The sequence below is a fragment of the Siniperca chuatsi genome, linkage group LG13, assembly GCF_020085105.1.
Source record: "Siniperca chuatsi isolate FFG_IHB_CAS linkage group LG13, ASM2008510v1, whole genome shotgun sequence".
Lineage (NCBI taxonomy): Eukaryota > Metazoa > Chordata > Actinopteri > Centrarchiformes > Sinipercidae > Siniperca > Siniperca chuatsi.
The window spans coordinates 16,496,462-16,511,301 of record NC_058054.1 but is presented as its reverse complement, the minus strand read 5'-3'; the positions used below and the strand labels follow the sequence as shown (position 1 = coordinate 16,511,301).

The window sequence follows — 14,840 nt, the reverse complement described above, 5'->3', positions numbered from 1 at the left end:
CTCTTATGGGGAGGTGACACTTTCTAGACTTCAGTGTGACATATCCAGTGAGTCACAATCTTATCCCTGTTTGTGACATATAAGGCTGACGTAGGAGCACATCTTGACTAGGATGAGGTCAATGTTGGTCATATCATATGTTGCCATGATGGAGTTAACTCCCTGACAACAGCTGCAGTCTTCTCCACTTTGAGGAGGGCAACATTTCTGGGGAAGCAAAAGCACTGCATATTTGTCATTTTTCAGATGTTATGACATGAAAAGGGCCAGATTTCAAGCACAGAATTGGCCTTTAAAACCTTAGCCTTGACTGTGACTTTAAGATTTTATGATTGTATCATTAGGATGTTATTATTATATGGTTATGATGTTATACACAGGATCCTCTGACTATAATTACAGTTGGTGAACCTAAAATTAAACAATTGATTGGTAGCATTATCACATTATCTGTCATAGGTAGTACCCTAATACCTTAAAAATAGGAATAGAAAAATCTCTTCAATGTCTTTATGCAAACCTGGAGGACAAAAGTATTCCTGTAGAGGTGAGGAGACTGTGTGTGATGCTACAGGCACAACAGCCTGACCCCTCTCTCAGCTCCCAGGACATTTTCTTCAAGCCTCCCTATTGGGATTCTGGTAGCCTACATTCCCTGCTTCAAGGTCGGCGGCAGTGGTAAATTAAATTACTTGTCCTGTTTTGTGGTGTTGGCGCCAGGTCAACAGCAACTTGGCTAAAATGATGAGTGCAGAACTCTGAAGGGAGCGGCATTTGTCCTAAGCCTCTGGTGTCATGTTTGCAAAGCAAGTAGCAGCGATGAAAAGAGCTGAAATCAAAGGCAGCATATTAAATTCTGCTTCTGTAATCACTTGCAAAAAATCAATCACCTCTGCTTTCAAATGCACCACTTTATACAGTTGTCCTTTGGGTTTACCTTGGTGCTAAAAGATGCTGGAGTACATTCGGTCTAATATTGTTAAACTCACACCACAGCACATGCCACCTGCTGGTGATCTTGGGTATGATTTGTGGCAAACAAAAGTAAATTTAAAATGTATTTTTTATTAATGCTGTTGTTATTACAGTTGAAAATGATGACTTTGTGTGTGCCCACCCAGTAAGATAACAGTTAATTTAACATCACTATACATCTTTCACTCAGCAGAGTCTTCATTTCCACAATCACAATGCATTTCTGTCATGTACGCTGTCAGCGTCTCGTGTTAGCTGTCTCTACAGCAGCATGTGGAGTTTATCTCTCAGTTGCTGAGGCGGTTGTTATCAGCAGACAAACAGCTTACACACCATGCTGCGGAATGGGAGGAACTTAAAGAGTATGTAATGCGATGTCAAAACACGACACAAGCAAACAGGCAACTTGATATTATGGTACACTCGGCTGCTCAAATGTGTGTTACAGAGGTCTGTTTGCAATGTCACCAAGCAAAATTATAGAAATTAAAGGACAAATCAATGAGGAGTTCACACATCACCAAAATATTAAATATAGGTGTGTTTTATCTTTATCTCTGTAGGATGAAGTAATGTGTGATTTGCCCTTTATATGACATTTGCTCAGTTAGATGCACTACAACTGACAGGCTGAATTTATGTGGCAGTTCAATACAGAGCTCACCCCCCACAATAACACTAACATGACTTCTAAACACACACATTGTGGTTGTAGCTCTAGCACCTTCTGTGCCAAAACCACAGTTCATATGACACCATCCTTATTACCAATATCAGAGAGGATGTTACCTGACAAAATGCAATGCACAGCATTTTTTCTTCTGATACATACGCTAGTCTGTAACTCCTTTTCTATAATGCATCATTGTTACGAACCATGGCTAGGCTGAGGACAAACATCATGATGGGTGGTTAAGATTCAGCTCCTAAGTATTCCTAAGAAGCATCCAATGGAAGGAGCTTTCAAGAGGAAGACAGTCAAACATGAAGACTGAGTGGACCAGTACTGCATACATAGCATCATGCGTAATGTGTGGCCATTAAGGTACTGTATGCAGCAGAGGGTTTATTGTCTACTGGAAGTACAGTCCCATAGTCATCTCAGACATCCACAAGCCCACAGTAGTTGTGGAAGGCCTCTAGGTGCTAAGTGTAAGCTTGGGTCATAAGATAGAAACAAATACACTGCAGCAAAGTAGAAAACACTGGCAATCAGAAACACCCACTAGTGATATGTTTAGCTGCATCAGAGGGTGCATTAAAAAACTATATAAAACGACAAAGCCTCCTGGTTGAATTCAGAATAATGAATCTACAAATGGTGCGTGATACTATCCATCTGCCCAGAAGATCTGGCAAAAAACTCTGACATCCTTGCAATATTATGATCTTTTGCATTTGTCTGTAAAGGTGGCATTATACGTACTACCTTTATCTCTACATCCCCTCAGTGAATAAACTATTCTTTTTCTTACAGTGTTAATGTTTTTGATGTCCGCTGGTCTCTACCAGTGTCCATGACACACATTTATAAGGCAATCTAAAGCAGAGCTAGTGATATGGAAATGGTTAATTTCTTTCTAAGAAAGAGATATAGAAGTGTAATCAGAGTGTGTTCAGTATGCGATGACATCACTGCTGGTTGTATTCAGAGGTCCTATAGACTTGACAGTTTCAACCAGAAGAGGCCAGTGAAACAATGCTTTTCTGCTTGGTGTTAGGTTACTCTTTAAGCATGATGCTGGGGCTACTAGACACTAGAGAGCAGCAGAGCAGCACCAAACAGACACTCTCTGACTCCTATACTCTCCTCGAAATACTGTACATATGATGCATAGGTGTTCTTACTGTAAAGCCTCATATATTAAATATACACACACATAGACACACAGCAATCATAGTTATACATTCATGAGTTTTACTGTGTGCATGCAGTTTTTAGATTTGTGTGAATGCAGTAAGGCTGTCTGCATGAGCCCTAGAGGATATCGGTGTGGAAATTGAGAGGTCTGTTTTGATATACCTCACATAAAACAAATTTGGGGCAGAAGAAACTGAAGGTTTAGATACAAAACAAATAGATGTTAGACAAATGTAAATAACTTCTATGTCAACCTTTATGCATTTAGCCATAGTGAGAAGTAGTCTGAGTCTAAAGGGGAAGCAGTTCACCATATCACCTTGATACAGACTGTTAGACCAAAGGCTACACATCTCCCAAGGACCCATTGTTGTCTTACGTTGACAGAGTAGATGAATATTTAACAGGAGGAGAGAAAGCGGTAGGCATCAGATCACTAAGAAGAAAATAACACTCTCCCCATCATGTGACCAGACTTTCAATGGTCTGATGACAAATTAGAGTGCTACTCTTGGATTGGCTGCTTATTTCTCTGTTGGCCCAATGTTGAGCTTTGAAATCAACTTTGAATGAAAAAGGGCATACGCGTAGACTGTAGGCCTACTTGCCTTTGTGAGAGATGCAGACAGGGTGGAAATGTGTGTGCTCAGCACCATGGAGAGCGAACAGAGGCTTATCCAGGTGATCAGCGCGATGCGGTTGGAAATCAGAAAGCTGGAGCTGGAGAACATGGGCCTGAGGAGGAGAGCTGGAGCTAATCTGCGAAAGAATGCAACAGTTCCCACCATGACAGCAGAATGCAGAGGTAGACTTATAGCCTACTATTATTAGCACTATGTATTGATGAATAATCCAGTAAAAGCAGAAGAAAATGGCTTACTTTGCCCAGAAATATCCTCATTAGACTGTAAAATGTGCAAATGTGATACTTAGTTTTGAGATTTTGTGGCCTTACTGTACTCTAAGGTAGGTTCTTAGTTTAATATTCTGATAGCCTAGTAGTTATTATCCCCCATAGACTTTTTGCTTTGAAATTAATGTCTTTAGTTTTCATAGGAGTTCCTTGGACTCACCTATCTGTTGTTTTCTTTTTTCTCTCTCTCATTCAGAGAGCGTCGTCATGACAGTGAGAAGATATTCAATCTTCCAGCCGTTGGTCAATCATCGGAACTGGCAGTTGGACAATGCTAAAAGTGAGCGGTGGACTGGAAAACAGCAAAGATAAAAATTTGCATGGTATCATACTGTAACTTATCTGACACTGACACAAAGTGGTCGTGTATAGTTGTGCTTTCTGTTAAAAAAAAAAGTACCAGCACCTGGGATTGTGGAGTGAACTAAAGGCGAGGTTAGCCTAGCGTTAACTCTATTTGGCATCTGGAGCAAAATTGTGTATCAGCACCAAATAAAACATTTTTTCTGCCCTTGGTGTGTTCTTGCCAATCCTTTTTAAGTTGAACCAGTTATTTTGTCACTAAATAGTTCTTGACTACTTACAGTGTTTCGTCTAAATATTAATATAAAGTGTAATGTCAATGTAACCGCTATGATATGAGTGAGCAGTTATCATAAACCTGAGGAATGCACCTGTCAGTGTTGTGACTTCACTCTCGCGAGATTTCGGCGTTGCGCAGTAGAGTACAGCCGTCCGCCATCACTGCATACAAGCTAACATTAGCCAAAAACCACTGAGAAGAGAGCGAGTGACAACAACATAACAGATACACAGACCGACCTAATTCCCAAAGGGGAGGTCACTGAGTTTCCCTGCCGCTTTCCTGGCGTATAAGGCAAACTAGCAGCTGCCTTTCATGTAGTCTTTAAGTCAACTTAGAAACGAAAGTCGTTCTAACTAATCATGTCCAACCTCAAAGGCGGCACCAAGAAGGACACCAAGATGAGGATACGAGCCTTTCCTGTAAGTCTTTACCGGCTCTGTAAGCGCTGAGACGCTAACTATGAGACTCGAGTACCGGGGATGACAGGTCTTTATGCTAGCAACTGCTGTTAGCTAGCTGGTCAAACAAGAAAGACATGTCATTGTCATGTGAAAACTGTTATAAGCTGGACAGATTACCTGAAGCACATTAGCTAGCTATGTTCCAAGTTAATTTTATTTAACGTTAGCTAGCTTCTTGGTTTGAAAATGCTATCGTCGTTTGACATGAGCTAATGTTAGCATATGAAAGGAAAGTTCATCAGTGATATACTACTAGCAAATAGTAGCTAACGCTAGCTAAGTAGCAGGCCTGATAATGTTAGCTGACTTGACGCCAGCTAAGTTGCAGTCAGTCAGCAAGTATCATTACGCTATGGTAACGGCAAGCCCATTTGGCTGTTGGTATTTCATTACACCACGCATTTGGCGTAGGCTTTTATAGATGGCAATTAACACATTAACATGTAGTGTTAGCTTGGGAGCTAACGCAACTTCAGCCTAATGTGAGACCACAGTAAACATGCCTTAGGTAACTTGAGTAGTTAATGTTGTTGACGTTGTCAACCCAGCTACCTACTACTGGTATTACTGGCGCACAATGATTTCACCAACGTCCGCTGTGGTCTGTATATTGTATGCACAGGAAACATTTTTGTACTTTTTGTTTTTGTATTTGTGTTTCTATCTCGTGCTCCTGACTGCAAGTCAAGTTTTCCATTTGGGATAATAAAATGACTGAACTAAACTAAAGCTGAACACTGGGCTGAATTCCATATTCACCCACTCAATTAATCTCCATTATGAGCACAGTTTTCATTTTGTGGGATATGCAATCTTGTGTAAGTTACCTAGCCCTTGCAACTTACTTCCATTTCTTGTTAAGTTTGTTAGTGTGAAACACAAACAAATGCTTTTTTTCTGTTGGATATCCAGGTTTATGAGTGGGTGTCTGGCAGAATGAGTCAGTGAGCAGATGAGTGAGTGAACACAGTTAATCCTTTCTCAAATGTTGAGATTACATGCAAGACCAGGCCATTAGTCCACAGTGTGGCCACTACTAGGTTGTGTTAATCAATATAATAAGAAACTTGAATTCAGGAATTAATATTAATTGATTCTATTACAGCTCTTGTATTTCTAGTAGCTATTGAGACATGCTCAGTCTGTGATCTTAAAACTCTGACTAAGAATTTGATTAGAACTGAAATTTGGGCAGGTTAGCTGTGAAGCTGGAGTTACTTTTCACAAGATTCATCTATCCAACCTTTTCTCTCCCGATACTGGTTCTATTGATTACTAATACCAGTGCTCTCTTTTTCCCAAATTTAAAATCTGTATGCCTCATGCAAGGAACTAATCGTGATTTTTTTTTTTTATGTAAAGTAACATGAGGCCAAAAACTGGCAGCCTACGTGACTGAATGAATGTAAGTGATAGCTGAAACACTGAATTTTATAATGACATTGACATTTAAACTGTATTTAATGCGGTTCAGTCACATCTGGCTGACACCCAATCTGCTTAGATTATTACTTTGTCATTACACATGTACAAGTACAAGGCAACAGAATGCAGTTTAGGTCTAACCAGAAGTGCAATATGAGCAAGTGCAGGATATGAAGTATGTGCATAAATGCAGGATAGAGCAATATTATGAAAATATTTTACAAGTGGTACTATGGACATTATATACAGATGGCATTACACACATCTGCTTAATAAAGTCGGTATGGGCGCTAATACGTGCATACTTACTTTCACTAGATTTCTTTGTGTGATAGACAAAATAGAGGTCTTCCCTTCAGGTCAGGTTCTCATTGGGTTGTTGATCGAGTTAAAGAAGTTAAATAATACACTGTGCTTTAATGATATAACTTGTATTTGACATCCACACACAGTTCCTCTGTCAACCCTGAAACGTAAATTTGACAATGAAAACCGTCAGTTTAACCCTGCCTGGACTGGCAAGTATTTGTTTATTTTACCGCCATCTCCAAACGGCTGCTATTTTGTTATTACGTTAATTTGCGTTTGTTTAAAATTTGTCATTACCAAAAACTAAAAAAAAAGGTTTTTAAATAGGCTGCTGAAAATGTCTGGCCCATCTATCCCATCAAGTATTTTATTTTCAGTCAGAAAGTTGAACACGTCAAAGGTGGTAGAGAAGTTTGACAAACTTCACGGCTGCTTCTCTACCCTCTCTTTCTCTTTACAGCTTTGGAGGTACAGTTTGGGAGAAATGTTAACACCCAAGGACTTAATGTCTTGGTTTACTGACTTTAATTATATTTTTAATCCTTCATTATGGACACTCAGAAAAAGAAGTCATTTTTTGCCAGGGTGTTTGGTTACCTGTTTGCTGGAGTCAAGCAGCACTTGCTTGTCTTTGGGATTGTGCAGCTTTTCATGCTGTGTGCTCAAGATGATGGCGCAGTCTTCGTGGTCTTCAACACAATTTGTTATGAATATTGTTTTATTTTCTGTTGAATATTGATTGCCAAAATATCATCACACTGCCAACATTTCTGTGATGTGTGTTTCTTGGCTGATGCTTGATGCTGACAATCCACTAATTTTTTACATTGCTTTTCCTCTCTTTTTGTCTGCAGCAACCAAACCAAAAGCATGTTGTCGGATTTGTATCACAACCTTAACGATAACATGTGTGGCATGTGGAAATTGAATCAATAATAGATCTCTCTGTTGCTGCTGATATATGACTACAGAAGTGTAAAATAGTGATTTGATCATGATTTTCTGTTAACCAAAGCTAACAGTTCCTGTGCTGCTAAATTGAGATGCTTGATCAAATTGTTATTACAAGCTTGCAAAGTTATCTGACAGCAGACAGAATAATCCAGGCATTAACTGCATTGTATCACAGAGAGAATTGCAAGTAATCTGTGTCATGCGGCTTGTTTACGTTGCTGCTACACTTTAGTACCCAAGCTTGACTGTGAAAGTCATCAATATGGGTTTCCTGTCCACACTGCAAGTTAGAAATTGCTTGCTTAGTGTGGAAGTGAGTGGAAAAAAATATATGTTTTGAAATCCTCAAGGACAGCTTGAGAAAGCTGCAATACTATTAGTCATTAACAACAAAGAGCATATATTGGACCTGTATTATGGGTATGGATCTTTTTTACAAGTATCGTTGGTCTACTAAATTTTATTGCAAAGAATAATCATTGACATTACTGTTGTCATCTACGCATACCATGTGGAAATAATGAAGAATAGACATTTTTCAAGTAAGCATATCTTTCTGTCCCTCCTAGATGACAATGGATGAGAAGTATGTGAACAACATCTGGGACCTTCTAAAGAATGCCATCCAGGAGATCCAGAGGAAGAACAACAGTGGGTTAAGCTTTGAGGAGCTGTACAGGAACGCCTACACCATGGTTCTCCACAAGCATGGAGAGAAGCTCTATACAGGCCTGAGGGAGGTCGTCACCGAGCATCTCATCAACAAAGTAAAGAAACATTTCCTTTCTCAAAAAATATGAACAGTCTGAAATTTTGGATAATCAGTAATAGATCATTACCATTGTGTCACTTTGTTTTAAGTTTCCAATCTTCTGGCTACTCTCACTTATAGATAAAGAAATGTAAAATTGTCTCTTGTTGGCAAACAAAGAGATATACAACTTTTAACCGTGAAGTACATGTGTGAAGGATGTTTGATTATATTAGTAACAAAATAAACAAGCTTACACTCCCATCTTTTACCAAGCATAATACACAAATGGACCGTGAATGGACTTTATATTTCTAGACAGCTACAAGGTCCAAAGCTGTTGTAAACTACCCTCTCCTCTTTAAATCTTTTCACATTTGTCCTTATGACCTGATGTTTACCAGTCACACCAGAGATAACTCTAGGTGACCTCAACTTTGTCAATCTGTTTGTATTTTCAGGTACGAGAAGATGTCCTAAACTCTCTAAATAATAACTTTCTGCAAACACTGAATCAGGCCTGGAATGACCATCAAACTGCCATGGTTATGATCAGAGACATCCTCATGTACATGGTAGGTGGTGGGCTGTTGTGCTCTTTTGTCATATTCAATTTTTTATAATTAAATCATTCTGTAGTTGTAGATGAATTTACTGTACAAAGATTTTTACCGTTTCACAACGCAGTGGTGGCTGTTATTTTGTATTTTTGTCAATGGGAAAATACCAGAAGTTCGATGTTTCTCCCATGGGTTCTGCTGCCTTTGCAAGTGGATTATGGTTCTTGTTCTGTGTCATGAATAACGTTGTGCTTTTGAAGAAATGGCCTTTTGTTTCCAACTCTGGCCAGCCTTCACCTACATCCTATTCTGGACTTTGATTGTTAAGTGGTGTTTTATTTGTGGGCCTAACAATGAACCTCTGTTGATGTATTTATTTGTGTTTTTGGAAAACTGGCAGGACTAGTTGATTTACTTTAGCCAGCAGCAAGTCCAAAGTGTTTGTGTGGTTGTGTGTGAGTGAGCCCTTGAGATAGACACAAGCATAGTCTAAACAATGGCATAGTCAGTACAGAGACTACACCGCTCTCCTGGGGTTCTTTTGTTCTACACTTTCCTTTTTCCTGTCCTGGCCTTACCATGGACAGTTGGGCTTCTGTTGCTTAACTATGGTCAACTCACCACGTTTGAGCAATGAGAGCAGCCTGCTGCTGCTGTTGTCACCTGCCTGCTGACCTCTAGAGGAGAGCCAAACAGATGCAGCAAGTGTGACTTTGCTTTTCTCACCAGGTGTCTTTACCTTGTTGGAAGCCACTGCCTCTCTTTTAGGTCCTGGATTATTTATTTGTCAAGTTTTTGTTTATTTATTTTTTTATCTATCTATCTATATATCTATCTATCTATCTATCTATCTATTAGTAATCTAGTCTAATAAATGCAAACTCATTTACTCCTCTAATTAAGAAAAAGCTCATAAAACAGGGTGTTGGAAATTGGCAGGACTAAAACTAGTAAGTGCTCTTTTACACATAAAAGAAACGGCAATGCAAGTCACATTATGATCCCATGAATATCCTGGAAGTTTGTTTTCTCGTTGAAACCACCTCCTGTAATTTGGCACTGGCTAGTATTTGTCATTCTCTACTAGCTCGGGAAGTTTGTAATGTCAAATCTTGTTACTGAGTGGCATGGTAAATATTTTATCACCTACATCCCCCTTGAATATTTCTGCTTTCTGGAAGGGGCTTATGTTGTAACTTTGTTTTCTGTGAATAATTCAGATACCAGTCATTTATTCTAAGTCGGCATACAAAATACTTGAATACATGACATGTCCAAGGGAAGTGGGATGAATACCTTTCATACAAACTGTATATTCTTAAATATGTTTAGTAGTTTTACCTGCGCTTTTAAAGTTTCTTAAATTTCTCAACATGCATACATTTATATGAATGTAATTGAGTCAGTTTGGGCCATAGTATTTCTTTCCATACATACAGTATCTGATATCTTTTTCACCCCATTCTCTCCCAGGACCGGGTCTATGTTCAACAAAACAATGTGGAGAATGTGTACAACCTCGGCCTCATCATATTCAGGGACCAGGTGGTGCGCTATGGCTGCATTCGAGACCACCTACGACAGACATTACTGGACATGATTGCTCGTGAGAGGAAGGGAGAGGTTGTAGACAGGTATGCAGAAATGCTACTTCACTGCTTGATCTAAAGGATTATTGTAACTGGGCCTGCTCCAGGTTGATGCAGCAAGTTTCCTAGATATCTGTCTTGATTATTAAATTATATGTTTCAACTTTAAACACAATCAGGTATTTACTTTTTGTTGCTTATTTTTTAGTAGATCTTATTGCAATATGCTATTTTCTGGTAATGAAAACATGGACATTTTAATTGTCATTTTAATAACTGCTAATATGGAATATGCCTTACATTTTTTAATTTTTATTATTCATTGCAGGGGGGCCATCAGAAACGCCTGCCAGATGCTGATGATTCTTGGCCTGGACGGCAGGTCTGTATATGAGGAGGACTTTGAGGGCCCTTTCTTAGATATGTCAGCGGAATTCTTCCAGGTATGTCTGTGGAAGGTTCTTGGTGTCTATATTTTTGTTACCACTGAAAATCTTTGTAATAAAACAACACACAATGTCTGCTCTTTCAGATGGAGAGCCAAACGTTCCTAGCAGAAAACAGTGCCAGTGTCTACATTAAGAAGGTAGAGGCCAGAATCAATGAAGAGATTGAGCGAGTTATGCACTGCCTGGACAAGTCTACGGAGGAGCCTATTGTCAAGGTGGTGGAAAGGGAACTAATTTCTAAACACATGAAGACCATTGTGGAGATGGAGAACTCTGGCCTTGTCCATATGCTGAAGAACGGCAAGACGGAAGGTAAAAGCTTTGCCTAATTGATTTTTCCCTTCAATTAATTCTAATTCTGATTTTTAAATAAAATTAAATAATTGCAAGCAAGGGATTTTCTTTTTTTTTTTTTCAGCCTTTCCATAACAATTTGTGTTGTTTCTCATTCTTTTTCCCATCTTGTCTCTCTCTCAGACCTGGCATGCATGTACAAGCTATTCAGTCGTGTGCCAAATGGCCTGAAAACGATGTGCGAGTGTATGAGCTCTTACTTGAGGGAGCAAGGCAAAGCTCTGGTGTCAGAAGAGGGAGAGGGCAAGAACCCTGTCGACTATATCCAGGTATGCTGGTTGAACAACAAAAACACAACTTTATGTCTCAAGACTTAGACACTTGGATAATATAGATTATATCACCTCCTTGTAATTGCCTCCTCAACAGGGCCTGCTAGACTTGAAGACACGGTTTGATCGTTTCCTCCTCGAGTCCTTCAACAATGACAGGCTCTTCAAACAAACCATAGCAGGAGACTTTGAGTATTTCCTCAACCTCAACTCCCGCTCACCAGAGTACCTTTCACTCTTTATTGACGACAAGCTCAAGAAGGGTGTCAAAGGAGTATGTAGCTTCTGCGAATTTTCTTTCAATACATAGCAAATATTCTCCTGTACATTGCCTCATTCTTTTTCTCCCCATCTTGTTTGACCAGTTGACAGAACAGGAGGTGGAGTCTATCCTTGACAAGGCCATGGTGTTGTTCAGGTTTATGCAGGAGAAGGATGTGTTTGAAAGATACTACAAGCAGCATCTGGGCCGCAGGCTACTCAGCAACAAGAGTGTCTCAGACGACTCAGAGAAGAACATGATCTCAAAGCTCAAGGTAAAAGATTGAGAAAGTTTTGGATACAGATGTATATGCATATCCCTTGCGCTATTCCTCTTATTTCATCTTCTCTGCTCATGTTGCCCTGCCTAAATCTCCGTCAGCAGTTTGAACTCGCAGTTCTCTCTCTTTCTCCTTTGCAGACAGAATGTGGCTGTCAGTTTACCTCGAAACTGGAAGGGATGTTCAGAGACATGAGCATCTCCAACACTACCATGGATGAGTTCAGGCAACACATACAAACCACGTCGGTAAGGCATTCAGACACCCTTTCAGAAAAACAAAACACTAATGACTCTAAACAAGGCACACTTAAATACCCACATTTTTACAATGAAGCCAGTTTTAGTATAATTAATTTACATTCATTAGTACATCAGAATGTCACAAAAAGTAACCCATAGCTGTTGTGTACCAGTTATTTTGTAATGGAGATGTAATAACTTTTCAGTTATGTTATTTGTCAAAATGTATATTAAAACTTCCATGCATCTCTTAAAGGCATCTCTAAGTGGTGTGGACCTCACGGTAAGAGTTCTCACCACTGGCTACTGGCCTACACAGTCAGCAACACCTAAATGCACCATCCCCCCCGCTCCCAGACACGCCTTTGAAGTCTTTAGAAGGTAATGCTCTTAAAAAGTCTCTCAACACTCAAATTTTTTACTATACATAGGGAGGCTCAATGTTGTTCTGTGCGGTTTCTAAAGAACTTGATCCTGGTTTTTATTTTACAGGTTTTACCTTGCTAAGCACAGTGGTAGACAGCTCACACTGCAACACCACATGGGCGGGGCAGACCTAAACGCAACTTTCTACGGGGCTATTAAAAAGGTAGACGCAAAATGCCATTTAAAAGTGCAGGTTCCCTTTCTTTTTTATTGTAAGCTTTAAAATTCAGGATACAATGGTATTGTTTAGTATTGAAATTGGAAAGCAATTTGTTTTCTTCAAGGCAGTATCATCATTTATAAATCCACCTTCCCTTCAACTTCATCTGCAGGAGGATGGTTCAGAAGTGGGTGTGGGAGGTGCTCAGGTGACAGGCTCAAACACCCGGAAGCACATACTGCAGGTCTCCACCTTCCAGATGACCATCCTCATGCTCTTCAATAACAGAGAAAAGTGCACTTTTGAGGTGGGGACACAGTGAAGCAGCTTTACCTGTCCATCTTAATCTCAATCTCCCATTAGATGTTGTTGTCTTTGTAGAGGTTATTTTTGCTTACTGTATGACTTGCATGCATCCTTTTAAGTGAGGAAAGAATTTCACAATGATCTTCTTCCCCCTTTTTTACAACCTTATTGCACTTTTTGTCCCCATCTATAGGAGATCCAGCAGGAGACAGATATTCCTGAGAGGGAGTTAGTGCGAGCGTTGCAATCTTTGGCATGTGGGAAGCCGACACAGAGAGTCCTCACCAAGGAGCCAAAGTCCAAGGAGATTGAGAGCGGCCACGTGTTTACAGTCAACGATCAGTTTACTTCCAAACTGCATAGAGTCAAAATACAGACAGGTGGGCAAAGTTTGTGTATGGCACATACCGTCACTACAGAGAGCTTAAGTCTCACCTCACTTCTGGGCTAGCTTCTTTCCACTACTGTCATACACATTTAGCTCAGAATATGAACAGAATACCCCAGTATCATGTTTCAGCCATTCGGAAACGCGGATAAATTAAATCTTCTGTTCAAGAATACATTGTGACATGGAAGTGGGGTGGGACTCTCCTTTCTGCTAATATAAAACAGTACCTTGAGAGATTTTCTACATTTTTTCTTCAAACCTCATCTTGTTCCTATATCCTACTTTCCCAGTTGCTGCTAAACAAGGAGAATCAGACCCCGAAAGGAAAGAGACGCGGCAGAAAGTTGATGATGACAGGAAGCATGAGATTGAGGCAGCCATTGTCCGAATCATGAAGTCAAGGAAGAAGATGCAGCACAACGTCCTGGTGGCGGAGGTAAGGAACCCACATGAGAATACACATTTTGCTCTTTTGCTTTAATGGACAGCAATTTTAATTCAGTAATTTCCCTTGTCCATTTGTTGATCCCAAAACTTCTAAATATTTCATTGTGACATGTTTTGCAGAGAAGTTGTTGAAAAGGTGCCGTTTTCTTACATTTTGTGACTTTGTGTCTTCAGGTGACTCAGCAGCTCCGGGCACGTTTTCTTCCTAGCCCTGTGGTAATCAAAAAGCGTATAGAAGGACTAATAGAAAGAGAATACTTGGCGAGGACGCCAGAAGATCGTAAAGTGTACACCTACGTTGCATAGAAGATGAACTGTGGATGAGAAGAGGAAGAGACTGGACAGGGAGGATGGGATTTGTTTGTTTTCTTTGGACTGTTGTTACGCATGGACTGGAAGTTTCTTTTAAAGACAAATGCTGGGAACCTGATTCATCGTCCCTTACAAAAACACGGTAAACACACGTTAATGGGGAATAAAATGTTGCAGCAAAAAAAAATTCCAACAAAACTTGTAGATTTTTAAATCAGGCCCAGTCTTCCTATTCCCTGTGAGTTTTAACATGGATGGATCCAGCTTCAAGCTTTTCACTGTTTTACCCTTGTAGAGATCAAACTTGCAAAGAATCCCTTGGGAAAAATGTGAATGCACCACATTATTTTTTTTTGTTTCAATACTGTATAAAAATAATAAAATTATTAAAAACAGCAAATGTGGATTGTTACAAAACAAAAATAAAAAAATAATGAGTATTGATGCTCTGTATTTTTTCACAGAAATGCTTTGCACATCCTCTACATTTGACTCTTACATACTTACCTTCATTGGGATTTTAACATTGCACTCAGTATGAAAACATCTGTTCTC

At 39.6% G+C, this 14,840-nt stretch overlaps 1 protein-coding gene and 1 long non-coding RNA gene across 3 annotated transcripts; both read left to right on the top strand.

Moving 5' to 3' along the window:
• Window positions 1-3,502: 3,502 nt before the first annotated feature.
• On the top strand, window positions 3,503-4,259 carry LOC122886811. The gene is made up of 2 exons (XR_006380432.1): window positions 3,503-3,641; window positions 3,946-4,259. It is a non-coding gene; the product is annotated as an uncharacterized LOC122886811 (long non-coding RNA).
• A 188-nt stretch (window positions 4,260-4,447) lies between these two features.
• Window positions 4,448-14,727, top strand: LOC122886803 (cullin-3-like). 2 transcript variants are annotated; one of them, XM_044219444.1, is made up of 17 exons: window positions 4,627-4,754; window positions 6,159-6,201; window positions 8,054-8,251; window positions 8,697-8,810; window positions 10,269-10,429; window positions 10,713-10,827; window positions 10,917-11,145; window positions 11,311-11,456; window positions 11,557-11,733; window positions 11,825-11,995; window positions 12,142-12,249; window positions 12,500-12,624; window positions 12,736-12,832; window positions 13,002-13,136; window positions 13,329-13,515; window positions 13,817-13,962; window positions 14,148-14,727. In XM_044219444.1, the coding sequence occupies exons 2-17, from the start codon at window positions 6,196-6,198 to the stop codon at window positions 14,277-14,279; spliced, it is 2,247 nt and encodes a 748-aa protein (XP_044075379.1). In that variant the 5' UTR covers window positions 4,627-4,754; window positions 6,159-6,195; the 3' UTR covers window positions 14,280-14,727. The 2 variants fall into 2 exon arrangements, with proteins under 2 accessions (XP_044075378.1, XP_044075379.1); XM_044219443.1 differs by lacking the exon at window positions 6,159-6,201 and having other exon boundaries at window positions 4,448-4,754.
• The last annotated feature ends 113 nt before the right edge of the window (window positions 14,728-14,840 follow it).

Excerpts from the sequence above, each read along its gene's own strand:
- LOC122886803 (XM_044219443.1), top strand. The coding sequence starts at position 4,695 with ATGTCCAACCTCAAAGGCGGCACCAAGAAGGACACCAAGATGAGGATA. Across the intron at positions 12,625-12,735 it reads GCCTTTGAAGTCTTTAGAAG|GTTTTACCTTGCTAAGCACA; the intron begins GTAATGCTCTTA and ends TTTATTTTACAG. Across the intron at positions 13,516-13,816 it reads TAGAGTCAAAATACAGACAG|TTGCTGCTAAACAAGGAGAA; the intron begins GTGGGCAAAGTT and ends CTACTTTCCCAG.